At 36.4% G+C, this 15003-nt stretch overlaps 1 protein-coding gene across 4 annotated transcripts; it reads left to right on the forward strand.

Annotated features, from left to right (window-relative positions):
* Positions 1-4: 4 nt before the first annotated feature.
* LOC113106979 (AMP deaminase 1-like) lies at positions 5-14992 on the forward strand. 4 transcript variants are annotated; one of them, XM_026269074.1, is made up of 17 exons: positions 5-170; positions 2551-2562; positions 3733-3738; positions 4680-4845; positions 6551-6656; positions 7105-7270; positions 7909-8128; positions 9130-9259; positions 9342-9536; positions 9828-9959; positions 10034-10197; positions 10276-10402; positions 10830-10993; positions 11824-11944; positions 12788-12961; positions 13063-13173; positions 14505-14992. In XM_026269074.1, the coding sequence occupies exons 1-17, from the start codon at positions 149-151 to the stop codon at positions 14658-14660; spliced, it is 2172 nt and encodes a 723-aa protein (XP_026124859.1). In that variant the 5' UTR covers positions 5-148; the 3' UTR covers positions 14661-14992. The 4 variants fall into 4 exon arrangements, with proteins under 4 accessions (XP_026124859.1, XP_026124860.1, XP_026124862.1 ...); XM_026269075.1 differs by having other exon boundaries at positions 2554-2562; XM_026269077.1 differs by lacking the exon at positions 2551-2562 and having other exon boundaries at positions 6-170.
* The last annotated feature ends 11 nt before the right edge of the window (positions 14993-15003 follow it).

Raw genomic sequence — 15003 nt, forward strand, 5'->3', positions numbered from 1 at the left:
AGTACACAGCTCTGGTTACAGTGGGCAAATACTGCTTAATATTGCCCATGTACAGTGTCCAACCGCTCACTTCCCCGCTACCAAGGAGCAGTGTCGGAACAGCCAGCTTTCAACAGGAAGAGTGATAGTGTCAGAACCAGCAGCCAACATGCCCAAAATCGCTGTGCCCGGTGAGTGTCCATTCACCACCTGAATCCATCACACAATGAAAAGATTTAGTTTTAACAAAACATATTACTATAAGAGTTGCTTGTCATCACATTAAATGAGCATAATCACTTAACTGATGTGTCTGAAAAGTTTTTTGAAGAACAGAATATGTTGCATAAGATCTGTACGACACCTTGGTCTCCGTCAGAAACTGTAATCTAGGACTGGGAGTGTCCGAGTAGTTATTTCTGCCGATCAACTCTTACAGAAGCTTGTACAAAAAGTACACTAGGCAAGGTTAGGTATTCCAAAAACTATTTTTGGAGAGCATCTTGGGGCCTTTAATTCAAAGACAATAGCAACTGTAACCCTTTTGAGTTCTTCAACTGTGTCCCCTGATGTTTTATTAAATAGCAGCTGATTGAAAACAGGTGTGAGGTTTTCAAGCCTGTTCTATTACTTCATTAACACCTGTGATTAGGTTAAGTCTGTTTAGACTGGAGTGCAATTTGTATCATATTTGTATGCATTCATGCATGAGTTCACACTGATGCTTTTTGCAGCTGTGGCAATGTGGAAGATTGTTAGGTCTGATTAAGCGATGTTTCTGACTTATTAGTTACAGTACATAGGCGTGCCTGAAAATGCAAGAGATTCTTTTGCTAGTCAGCGCGTTCTAGTGACTCAAATGTCATGGTGGTGCTTGACATGCCATAAGTCACTCAAAGTTTATTTTTACATCATAAATGTTTGTCCACGGTGTTCTCAAGCCCTAGTGTGTGCAGCTGTGGTCATTTGTTTACATGCTCAGTGCAGAATTTGCGAAATGTTAAAAGGGTCATGGGATGCCCATTTTCCACAAGTTAATAGGATTCTTTAAAGTCTTGATGAAAAGACTATAGCATAGTTTGGTTAAAAATTCTCAGTGGTAGTGTAAAAAAATAACAAAAATGACTAATTTCAGAGCAAGCTGTTTTTGTAGCATTTTCCTTTAAATGTTAATGAGCTCTGCTGACCCCGCCCCTCTCTGCTCTCTGAGGGACTGTTTACTTTAGCTGCATTCATCATGAAACTTGCTAATTGGCACATTATTAGGAAAGGCCATTTGCAAAGATTCCTTAAAAAAGCCTTATACTCACTTTTTTCTGTAGGTGAAGCTGGACCAAGAATGATTCTTGTGAACATAGATGCATTTAGGTAGATCGGGGTGCATTCCCTTCACAAACAAACGTAATCCACTGCGTCTTCATCGGCTGAAATGTCGTAAGTAATTGACAACTGCTATGTTCATTATAACATTCAACAACAGAACACCTCAATCGCTTAGGAGTCATTCTCTACATCTGCTCCAGCAGTGAAACAATGGTGGACTGATGAAGGCTCACTCAAGGTGGGTCTAAAGTAAGATGACATTGCTGGAACGCTACTGTCACTCAAACTATTGTGGGAGTGGCCTGTCTGTGTGACGTCACAAAGACAGACATCTGAGATCGGGTCAAAAAAAATAAATTGGTGTAACACTTATCATTATAGGGTGGTTGTTTACACACACTGCCAACACACATTTCAGTTCATACGACTTGTAAAAGTGCATGTAGCATCCTATGACCCCTTTAATAGTTTTAACAAAATAAGAAGAATCATGAAAATGACAAAAACCGTAGACAAATAACTATTCTAAACCTAAAAAACACAATATTAAGAAGCAAGCATATGTACAATTTTGAAAATTATAATTTATGTAAATTCAAATAGATTATTTAGGCATAATGAACATAAAAAAATTAAATAAATTAATGATCAGCACTTATGTTAAAACCATTAACATTTTGCAGATTCTGTAAGGTGTGTGTAAACTTCATGACCACAGCTGTATTCTGTTCTTCTTTCAGACTTGCATTGCTAGACATGCTGCTTTTCATGTGTAGGCTAAGAATAATCTAAATTTAAATTTACTAGCTGTGATTGGATATCAGTCACTGATATCACCAGGTTTAAAAATAGAAAGAAGGGAAGGCCACATGAGCTTAGGCCGCTTTAATCATCTGATTAATGTTTTCACACCCGTGTAAAAGACCCTCGAGTACTGATACTGGTAAACATGTAATTTATTAGTTGTTAATACATTTATCTCTGCCTAATTAAGCTGGACAGGAGAAAGTAAGTCATCTGTTGGTTGATGATGTGAGTTTAGGGCGGGACCATCTGTTTAGGTGACCAATGGCAGATTGCGGCTGTGATTCTGTAACTGTTTCTCCTTTATAGTTTAGTGAACTGTGTAAACAACACTTCATTTGATGACTGTTTTAGTCCATTTGGGTTGTCAGTGACTAAATTTTAATTTGCCCCTCTCTACATGAATCCTGTACCATGTCTGATGGGTACATGTTACTAACCCAGCAGAGGAGAAGCGTAAGTATTGGGAAGAATCGTAGGCAGATGATTGTTTGTGTGTTTGGAGAGGGCATGAACTGGTAGATATGGGAATCTCAGTACCCGTCCCATACTGGCGTATCCAATAGATTGGCCATGAAACTCCAGGTGGATACACTGAGTGTGATTTTTGAAGAACGTTTTAGAGTAGAGGAATGTGGACTAGGGGACATTGAATATTATTTAGGATAAACAAATTGTTTAGTTGTCACAATGCATGTCATTTACCAATAGCTGTAATTTACTCACCCTCAAGTTGTTCCAAAATATATTTTGAACATATAAGATGGTATTTTGAGGAATGCTGAAAAAATACTATGGAAGTCCAAAAATATTGTTAGGGGAAAGAAATGTATACAGGTTTGGAACAACATGAGGGTGAGAAATGATGACACCATTCTCATTTCTGGGTGAACTATACATTTAAGGGTGGATTGTTATTCGGGCCTCTAGCTGAACTTTAGGGTGCGTCTCATTTATCTCCCTCAGGGTGTAGATCAGTATAATGTCTGAACTCTAAACAAATTTAGGCACTGGTGAGACACACCAGGACACTGATTGATAGGAAGCTAAATGAGACGCGCCCTTAGTTTTCAAATTTGTGATGTCATTTCCTGTTATTTGTTCAATTGTGACAAAAGAGGGCCCCACAGGACCAAAACCCACCCATGACTTTGATTTGACCTGTAAAAAAAGAAAAGAAAAGAAGTATGATCATTGGAAGTGAACACTAACATAAGTTTGCCTCTGTGTGAGTTAACAGTTATAAACAGAGAAATGTCAAGCCTTGTTTGAGTACTTTTGAGAATGTTGACAATCTTGTGAAAGTGTCACAGTGACGAGCATGACTTGATGAGATTTTTGTACTTTCTACTTTACCTTTATCAGTCATTGCAATTTCTTTTCTATATACAACCTTCTTAATTTATTGTAAAATTCATGACTCATGCTTTACAGGTTGCATGCAATACAGAGAGATCTGATTTAATATTACAGAATTTTTTGTTATTAATGTGACGTGTGATCCCTGAAATGTGAATAAAATGACAGTTCCAAAGTGTTGTTTACTAATTCAGTCTAACCTATAACCTCCTTTTCTTTTCAATGTTTTGGATCTTCCTTGCCCACTCTTTGGAAATGCATAATCAGAAGGGAGTAAGTATAAAGGAAACCGTCGGAGACCAACATGTCAAAACTGCTTCAAATGTCCATCTGTATATTTTTACATTTGTTTGTTTTAGTAGAAAATATACAATGGGGTGCGAAAATCTAAGCCAAAAAATGTTATGGCATAAAACAATTGAAAATATTTAATCATTTGTTTTAGGTAACTAATGAAGTACGTGCATTTGTAACATTGATCTTAACTTTTCTGTACAGGTTTTCATGCTTGAATTCTGCTGTAGTCTATACACTGACTTACTGAATACCAAGAAAGACATTGAAATTATGAAAACAAGTAGTGCAAGTAAAAATGATTATTCAATCAGAAACATTTTGCACCCCACTGTATTTCATAAGCAAACAAATGAAAAAGTTGTGTATTTCTGTGCATGTTTAATATGATTCTTAAAAAGCTTTTTTTAAGAGGTAGGCCTCATAGTTTCTTATCTGTTCATTTCTCAGTTATGATTTGGGTTGTGCTGTTAGTTCGTGATGTGTGTCTTGGCTTAATGAATTTGTCATGGTTTTGTTCATCTTTGCATGGGAGATTGTTCCATCTCTGTTAGCGGTCACAGTGACTCAGTAGTTGAATCATTCTGAAAAAGTGTCTTTGTTTTGCCAAAACCAGGCTCTGATTAAAAAGTTCAACATTAGAACGAGTCTCAAAAATGTCTAAAGCATAATCATTCAGATGCTTAATACAAGTACAAGTTTTTTGTCACTTATCTTGTCTTTATAGTTTTTAGAGTATAACATTTTATTTTAAACTTAAATAATGTTTAAAATTTGGTCTCACTTAATGCATTTTAACTGCTCTTGGGCCTTTTAGAACTCAGTCATCTCCTCTTGCTCCGCTTTGGTTTGCCTCCATCTCCTTAAATAATGAATTCGTACTAAAACCAATGTGGTGCATGCTTTTTTTTGGTCATCAGAGACGGATGATCGCACACGTGCGATTGCAGAGCGTGTGTTTGCTTCGGAGACCAAAGATGATGATGTCCGTGACGAGATATCCCTGTTTGATGTGCCTGATGACTGTCCTATCCTCAACCAAGAGATGGCCCAACATGTAACTGAGGATGATAATGAGGAGAAGCGGTCAGTGTACAAGTCATACAATTTCAATTACATAACTGCTTTTTAATTAGTGGGTTAGTGCACCCAAAAAGGAAAATTCTGTCATTAATTATTCACCTAGACTTTCATTCATCTTCAGAACACAAATTAATATATTTTTGATTAAATATGGTGGCGGAGACTGACCCAGAAGAGAAGAAGTCATTGAATAAAGTAATTATTTTTGCTTTCTTTGTGTACAAAAAGTATTCTCGGAGCTTCATAACATTAGTTCACCACTGATGTCACATAGACTATTTTAATGATGTCCTTACTACCTTTCTGGGCCTGGGAATGTTTCAGTTCAGAGAGAAAGCTCTCGGATTTCATCAAAAATATAGGCTAACAATGTCTTCAGCCTCTTATAGGATTGCTAAAATCGTGCCGTGTGTTTTGGGCTTTACAGGTTTGGAACGACACAAGGGAGATAAATGACCGAATTTTCATTTTTGAGTTAACTATCCCTTTAGGTAAATTAGGTAATTATTGTTTTGCTAGTTGATACAACAGAACTTTATATTGACATCTATTGGTGAGGATGCAGCATAAAATGTTTTAGGGTAACGACCACTTGTAGAAATATACAATATTTAACAGCAATGTCTACTCCTCAATACCAAACATGAGGTCTACTCAAATTAATTAAGTTTAAGTGGATAATACTCACCTGTAGTCTCAACATGGCTAGCATCATGAAAGAGAACTCCCTTTTTTAGGCCAGATACGACTGGAGGCTTAACCTCTGAGTGCAAATTATTTGTCAAACGAAAACACATTTGAACTGTCATTAATGAATTTAGTTGTTAAACATCATTATAAAATGTACTTAAAGCTGCAGTAGGTAACTTTTGTAAAAATATATTTTTTACATATTTGTTAAATCTGTCATTATGTCCTGACAGTAGAATATGAGACGAATAATCTGTGAAAAAATCAAGCTCCTCTGGCTCCTCGCAGTGGTCCTATTGCCATTTGCAGAAAAGCATCGCTCCCGTTAAGAAACAACCAATCAGAGCTGCAGTCCGTAACTTTGTTTGTGTTCAAAATGTAGAAAAATGTATATAACAAGCAAGTACATCATGAATCCATTTTCCAAACCGTGTTTTTAGCCTGTCCTGAATCACTAGGGTGCACCTATAATAAGTGTTTATATTCGGACTATTTTAGATTGCTTCGGGGATACCGCGGCGGAGTAACCCAGTACCTTTGTGATTCTTCATTGACTAAACAGAGAGAAGTAGTTCCGGCTACGATGTTCTTCCGCAAGACGCAAGCAGTTCTGTTTATTAACCATTAGAGCGTCAAAAGTTACCGACTGCAGCTTTAATGTTTGCTTTAATGATTTTTTTTCTTTAAGTAGCCGTCAACAATAATGATGGTACGAGTACTTACTGTCTGATACTGATCTGACAGCGATCTACTGTCAGGCCTCAGGCAAATGCTACTTTTGTTAGCTTATTTTTACTTGTTTTGAGGTTATTAAAACTTTGTTTGAAAACTAATTATTTCTTAAACTTTTTTTCTGAATACAATTATTTTGTATTTGATTTTGCATATATATATATATATATATATATATATATATATATATATATATATATATATACATTGTAAATGAAAATGTAAACACTTCATAGTCTGTGGAGAAGGTCCACCCAAACCTAATCTTTAACCAATCCCTACACAGTAAGAAGTATCTCAGTCGCACTCAGACTGTGCTAGAAGATAAACCAACCTACTTGGAGGTCCCTCACTTCCAGAGAGTGTCCATCACTGGCGACTACGCTGCTGGGGTACGTTCCAAAATATACATTCCAGGAACTGACTGGAACATGAACATGTTATGTGAGTTTTGATTTGTACACTGACCTTTGTACACGGCCAGTTGAAATGGATCAGCTGGGAGGGGGTCTCCGTCTGAAGCCCATCCTTGGATGTGGTTTCTGATATCTATATCTGACATTTAGGAGGGGGATTTAAGAGAGTTCAGGAATTCGCTTTTCACATGTAGTCATAAATTCTTGCCTACTCTCTTCTAAGATTCAATCTCATCCACCCTGGCATGACATCAAGGACATTGTGACATTTAAATATAGTGTCACCCAGTCAGTGCACTCTATTACTCAATATACATTTGCATTTGTCAACACATCCCATTTCCAATCATAGATATTGGCATTTGAAAGATGACAATCAGCGTCGGAGTTGCACAGAATCACGTCCTTCCAAACTGTTCTGCAGGTGACCATGGATGACTTTGAGCTGGCTTGTAAGGGTCTGTACCGTGCCCTGACCATCAGAGAGAAGTACATGAAGTTGGCTTTCCAGAGATTCCCCGACACTCCCTCTCAGTTCTTACGCAAGATTGAAGGAGAGCAGTGGAAAGCCGAAGACCGAGTGCACCCTGGTAATAACAGAAACAGAATTCCATGATAAAAACTAAGATTTAAAGGGATAGTTCACCCAAAAATGAAAATGCTGTCATTAATTACATACCCTTAAGACCTTCATAGACAGCAATACAACTGAAATGTTCCCAGACACAGAAAGGTGACATCAGGGGTTCATCCCTAATTTGACGAGGCTACGAGAATACTTTTTGAGTGCAAAAAAACTAAAATAATGACTTTGGAACACAAATTAAGATATTATCTTTATAAGAGAAAATATTGTTAAATAAAGTTGTTATTTTAGTTTTTTTGCACTCAAAAAGTATTCTCTTAGCCTCGTCAAATTAGGGATGAACCCCTGATGTCACCTTACTGTGTCTGGGAACATTTCAGTTGCACTGCTGTCTATGAAGGATCAGAAAGCGCTCAGATTTAATCAAAAATATCTTAATTTGTGTTCCAAAGATGAATGAAGGTCTTACCGCTATGGAACGACATGAGGGTGAGTAATTAATGGCAGAATTTTTGGGTGAACTATCCCTTTAACATAGCTGCCTTAATATTTGTACTTCTTTTTTTACTCTTTCATTGTAAAAATAAAAAATGATTGTGTTTGTTGAATTTAGTGAAATATAACACAACTGTTGTGTTGCAGTCTTCACCTCTCCTCCTAAGTCTGGTGAGGATCCCTTCTGCACGAAAGACTTCCCTCCTAACCTCGGCTACGTCGCTCGCATGAAGGATGGAGTTATCTATGTGTACAAAGATGCAGCATCTGCTGATAAACACCAGCCTCTGAACAACCCCGGTCCAGATCTTGTCACCTTCTTAGACGACATGAACTTCCTCATCGCATTGATTGCTCAGGGCCCAACGTGAGTTCACGAAAGCACTGCAGATCTATGTTCTATATTCTCTCTTTTCCATTGCATGTCACTATCCAAGTTTTTGGAGAAAAAAATGTATACAGTTAAGAAGTGAATGTTACAGTACATTCCGTATTTTCCGGACTATAAGTCGCACTTTTTTTTCATTGTTTGGCTGGTCCTGTGACTTATAGTCAGGTGCGACTTATTTATCAAAATTAATTTGACATGAACCAAGAGAAATGAACTAAGAGACATGAACCAAGAGAAAACATTACCGTCTCCAGCCGCCAGAGGGCGCTCTAATGCTGCTCAGTGCTCCTGTAGCCTACACTGAAGACATAGAGCGCCCTCTCGCGGCTGTAGATGGTAATGTTTTCTCTTGGTTCTTGGTTCTAAATAAATGCGACCTTTAGTCCAGTGTGACTTATATATGTTTATTTTCCTCATCATTACGTATTTTTGGACAGGTGCGACTTATAGTCTGAAAAATATGGTATTTAACATATTATATTATATTATATTCACTACCATTCAAAGGTTTGGAGTCGATAAGATTTTTCAATCTATTTGAAAGAAGTGTCTTATCTGCACTAAGGCTGCATTTATTTGATGAAAATGCTGTAAAAGCAGATATTAGTCTTCAGTGATCCTTAAGAAATCATTTTATATATATATATATATATATATATATATATATATATATATATATATATATAAAATAATAATAATAATAATAATAATAATAATAATTATTATTATTATTATTATTATTTTATTTTTTTAGGTTTTTTTCTTGAATTGAAAGCTAAAAAGAATGGCATTTATTTGGCACAGAAAACTTTTGTGACATTATAAATGTCTCTATTGTCACTTTTGATCAATTTAATGCAATAACTAAATAATCTTTGAACGCTTACTGACCTCAGACTTGTGATATGTTTAATGTTGAATTTTAAGGCTATAGACAATAAAACAGTGCTAATGGATTCTTGTGTTTTGTTTCTCAGAAAGACATACACTCATCGTCGTCTGAAGTTCCTCATGTCAAAATTCAATGTGCATGAGATGCTGAATGAGATGGAGGAAATGAAAGAGCTGAAGAAAAATCCTCACAGAGACTTTTACAACTGCAGAAAGGTATGATTCCCAGTAGGTCATTTAGACTTAAATCATTTACAGACGACCACAAATGTTGACAGTTCTGTTGTTGTAATTGTAGGTTGATACTCACATCCACGCTGCTGCCTGCATGAACCAGAAGCATCTCCTCCGCTTCATCAAGAAATCCTACCGCGTGGATGCGGATCGTGTGGTGCATGTTCTGAAGGGCAAGGAAATGACCATGAAGGAGCTTTTTGCATCTCTTAATCTGCACCCCTATGACCTGACTGTCGATTCTCTGGATGTGCATGCTGTAAGTATCACACAACACCTCACACAGGTTCTTCAGGGCCTACTTACCCAGATATGGGAGGAAAATATAGAGAGAATCACCACAGAATTTCAGAACTTGAAAGAATCCTTATAGCACTATCCAGTGCTCATTATGCAGTTGTCAAGTGCTTTATTTTTAGGCCATCACATGGGTTACAAAATCCACTCTGTGTATCCTCAGCTGTTTTGACAGCATTCTTAGCGCTCCTAATTGCTTACAAGAACTGTTATTTGTGATGACTCCAAAGTTATTTACAGTGATTTAATGCAGGGCAGACAAACCTTCCAGCGTTTTGATAAATTCAATGCCAAGTACAACCCTGTGGGTGCCAGTGAGCTGCGGGATCTTTATCTGAAGACTGAGAACCACATATCCGGAGAGTATTTTGCAACCATTATTAAGGTAAGACTTGGGTGAACCATGCACTTACTGTTTATACTAACGGGAAACCAATCAAATCAACTGGAATCTCACAGGAAGTTGCTAGTGACCTGGAGGATGCTAGATATCAGTACGCAGAGCCTCGTCTGTCCATCTATGGCTGTAACCCTAATGAGTGGACTAAGCTTGCAAGCTGGTTTAACAAGCACAGAGTCTTTTCTCCTCACCTCAAGTGGATGATTCAAGTGCCCAGAATCTAGTAGGTGAACTTTTTCCACTCCTCACACTCAGTCATTATGGAAACTGTACTAACAGTTTGTCTCTTGTCCTTCTTTAGTGATATTTTCAGAGGCAGGAACTTTGTGCCACACTTTGGAAAGATGCTGGAAAACATCTTCCTCCCTGTTTTCCAGGCCACCATTGACCCAAACTCCAACCCAGAGCTCAGTGTCTTCCTGAAGCATGTGAGTGAATCTGGAAAATATGGTAATAGTAATACATGGGACAATATTTGTTCCATATAGACTACTGTTCAAAAGTTTGGGTCAGTAAATTTTTTTTTTTAAACACTTTATTCGGCAAGGATGCATTAAATTGATCGAGAATGACAGGAAAGACATTTGTAATGTGATATATTCATCAAATTATTCATTTCTAAAATAGCACAACTGTTTTCAATGTTGATATAATAATAATAAATGTTTATTGAGCAACAAATCAGCATATTATAATAATTTCTATAGGATCATGTGACACTAAAGGCTGGAGTAATGATGCTGAAAATTCAGCTTTGTCATCATAGGAATTAATTACATTTTAAAATATAATAAAATGTCACAATATTACTGTAGCCTGTTATCTCCTTCATCTCTGCATTTTGTCTGTCTACAGGTGACTGCCTTTGACAGTGTTGATGATGAGTCCAAACACAGCGGTCACATGTTTTCCACAAAGAGCCCCAAACCTGAGGAGTGGGACGTCGTGAAGAGCCCATCATATTCTTACTGGATTTACTACATGTATGCAAACATTGCCCGACTCAACCAGCTGCGCAAGTGAGTATCTCGATAACACACAAAAAATGCAAGCAGCTTTGTAGACTGGATAATTGCTGTGCTTGCTACTATCATTACAGCCAATAATAGGGGTTTCCTTCCATCTCAAACCCCATTTAATAAACGTTGGTGTGTAATGCATCCCACACTGTTCCTCTCATTGACATGAATAAAACCACTTATTGCACAGCCTGCAGGGAGACTGGAGTCCGACATTTTAGCTAAGAAAAATTATTTTGGACAATAAAATTGGCATTTATTTACATTTGTTAATGCTTTTGAAAAACCCACCAGAGATGCATTTATTGGATCAATATTGTAATTATTATTATAATAAATATTAAAATGTAATTTATTCCGGTGATGCAAAGCTGAATTCTCTGTCTTCAGTGTCATGATCCTTCAGAAATCATTCTAATATGCTGATCAACAAACATTTCTTATTATTATTATTAATGATGAAAACATTTGTGCAGCTTAATATTTTTGAGGAATGTTTACTGTATATATATATATATATATATATATATATATATATGAGTGAATCTGGAAAATATGGTAATAGTAATACATGGGTTATATATATACATACATATTATCAGTGTATGTAGAGTTGTAGAGCACTACTTTTTGCACAAGAATGCACCATTCACATTTACTTAAAAAAAAATGTACAAATCTAAAACGGAACATTGTGTCATGTACATTTCATATGGAATACTGTGTACACAAACAAATAAATTATTAAAACCAGTCCATAAGAGGTTATTATATAAGAAAAGTTGCACTAAGATGCAATTGACTATGTGCTGTGCGTTTGTGGCTTCCAGGGAGAGAGGTATGAACACATTCCAGTTCAGACCTCACTGTGGTGAAGCTGGAGCTGTCACTCACCTGCTGGCCTGTTTCATGACTGCAGACAACATCTCTCACGGTCTCAACCTCAAAAAGGTTAATGCACCATTTACATTACATTATACTACATTTAGTCTTTTAGCAGATGCTTTTATCCAAAGCAACTTACAAATGAGGACAATGGAAGCAATCAAAATCAGCAAAAGAGCAATGATACACAAGTGCTATAACAAGTCTCAGTTAGCTTGATGCAGTACACATAGCAAGGGCTTTTAAATTATATAATAAATAAAAAGAAAACAGATACAATAGTAAAAGAATAAAGCAAGCTTGTGTTAGAGAAAATAGAATACAAAAAGATTAGAAAAGCTAGTTAATTTTAATTTTTTTAAGAAAACAAGCAGTAAATGAATATAGAGTGCAAGTCTTAAAGGGACAAAAGTTTTTTTGTTTAAAGAATAGAATCAGAATAGAGTTTAGAGGGTCAAATAAAGACAGAAGATGGAAGTGATGTTTTAAGCCGATTCTTGAAGAGAATGAGCAAGAAAGCTGAGATGCAAGCAGCTATTGTCGGATCATCAGGATGGAATGAGAGGTAGAGTTGAGTGTCATCAGCATAGCAGTGGTATGAAAAGCCATGTTTCTGAATGACAGAACCTAGTGATACCATGTAGATCGAGAAGATAAATGGTCCAAGAACTGAGCCCTGAGATCCAGCAAGATAAGTATTGAACATTTGCTGTCTTAGGGCTTCAACAACTGAGAGCAAGGCAGTCTCGGTTGAATTTTCACTTCTGAAACTTGACTGGTTGCTGTTGAGGAGGTTGTTCTGTGTGATAAAGGCATTTTACCCTAATTTATAAGATTTATTACATTTACCCTTACCAATATACTTTCTCTGTCTTCAAAATACACTCACTGTCTTCTCACGTTCCACAGAGCCCTGTCCTGCAGTATCTGTATTACCTAGCCCAGGTCCCCATTGCCATGTCCCCACTCAGCAATAACAGTCTGTTCCTTGAGTACAACAAGAATCCTCTGCTGGAGTTCCACAAGAAGGGACTGATGGTCTCTCTGTCCACTGATGACCCCATGCAGTTCCACTACACTAAGGTAAGGCTTCACCCATTTTCTTATGTACAAATGAGTTGCTTCTTCTCCCTCTTTTCCTTTGATATGATACCTGTGTACTTATTTGAATCCTGCAACACTAGGAGCCCCTTATGGAGGAATATGCCATTGCAGCCCAGGTGTTCAAGCTCAGCACCTGTGATATGTGTGAGATTGCCAGAAACAGTGTTCTCCAGAGCGGCCTGTCTGCTGAGGTGAGGGCACCTGACCAAACACATCACTAAAACACTATATATATATATATATATATATATATATATATATATATTAGAAATTCCATTTGGTAATGCTACTGGTGGTAAAGATTTATTTAATTCAGCTAAACAACCTCACGAGCAACCCTGTAATACATGATTTGTAAATCACAAATTATGTGTGTAAGTGTAATATTTATTTTTATATTTTCAGTTTTCATTTTAATTTTACTTTAAAGCTCATTTGGATTAAAATCTTAATAAATAATATCACAATAACAACACAGATTACAATTTATGTATCTGAATTTAATCAGTTATTTTATTAATACTTTGTATGAGCCTTTATTTTTTATATATATTAGAGTTTTCATTGTAAGTTTCAGTAACTTGCAATTTTTATTCATTTTTTATTTTAAATTTCTGTTTAGCTTTTAATTATTTATATCAGTTTATTTTTTTTGTAATTTTGCTACTTCAACTTAAACCCATTTTATTTAATTTAGTTGCCAAGGGAACATTTCAGTTTTTTTTTTACTTTTTTTAAGTTTAGGTTTTTCAGTTCATAGTTATATATTTTTTATTTTATTTCATCTTTGTTTCTAAACTAAACCTTACTAAAACTATTTTGAGTATTTAGGAACTTAATGATTCCATATCTAATAATTAATCATTCTAACTTATTAATTTTGGGAGTTACACATCTTAAGAGGGTTAAGCATTGTTTTTGTGGACTTTCAGCACCATCATCTTCTGTATAGCTGCTTTCCAGCTGAGCCGCATCTTTCCAGCTGAGCCGTCATTTCAACTTATTAACCTGACTTAAAAAAAGATTTTTTGATCATATTATTATCTGTAACATGTCTGTGTCATACCCAAATTAAGAATTAATGAGCATTTCTACAGTAATATCAGAAACAGCAGAGAAAGAGCAAGAGTGTTTAACTCTGCAGCAACAAATCTTGGATTCTCTCATCTGTAGCACTTATTTTGATCTTTAACATTACATCTTTCCTGTTCTTGAAACAAAATTAATGCTTTAGGTTGATTCAATATTACTCTTACTCTTAAACAATAAAGACACTCACTTATATTAAAAAAAGAAATTTAAGTTTTATTAACAAAAGCTACTTTTGGATCCATCCTCATATTGTCCGTTTTCTCGCATCACATGACCCCAGCCTCCAACCCGCATACCCCCCCACCCCGGGTTAACTACCCCCCCCAGCTTAAAATACCCTGCAGCTATGCACAATCTGTACTGTATAAAGTGTTATGGAAATAAAGGTGACTTGACATTGCAACGTTATCTTTTTTTCTTACACAAACAGGAAAAGATTCACTTCCTTGGTACCAACTACCTGAAGGATGGTCCCGAAGGTAATGACATCCGCAAAACCAACTTAGCTCAGATTCGCATGGCCTACCGCTACGAGACCCTGTGCTATGAGCTGAACCTCATTAGAGAGGGCGTGATGGCTGACTAAACATGAAAAGTGGATTGTTCTTCACTTTTCTTAAATGATGTCACTTCCATCGACATTTATATTATGTTCAATGTGAAGCCCATGAGATAACATCCATGAAACATAGCCTATATCTTAATGAGAACTGACACTCCAGAACATATTGAGTCTTCTACACAGGAGTCCGATTCATCATTGGCTTGTGCATTGTGTCTTATATCTGATCTGTAAGTGAGGTTTACAGTTAACTAAGTTTACATCTACTTTGTGCCTTAATGTATCATGTTTTTGTGGTCGTACTTTGGAAAAAAGCCTGTTGCAGTTGACTCAATAAACAAAATCTATATTTAAAATGAGTGTTCTG

This window comes from Carassius auratus, chromosome 8 (genome assembly GCF_003368295.1).
Source record: "Carassius auratus strain Wakin chromosome 8, ASM336829v1, whole genome shotgun sequence".
Taxonomy (NCBI): domain Eukaryota; kingdom Metazoa; phylum Chordata; class Actinopteri; order Cypriniformes; family Cyprinidae; genus Carassius; species Carassius auratus.

Coding starts and splice junctions, on each gene's coding strand:
- LOC113106979 (XM_026269074.1), top strand. CDS start 149: ATGCCCAAAATCGCTGTGCCCG. Junction 8,129..9,129: donor TTGATTGCTCAGGGCCCAAC/GTGAGTTCACGA, acceptor TTTGTTTCTCAG/AAAGACATACACTCATCGTC. Junction 9,960..10,033: donor ATTTTGCAACCATTATTAAG/GTAAGACTTGGG, acceptor GGAATCTCACAG/GAAGTTGCTAGTGACCTGGA.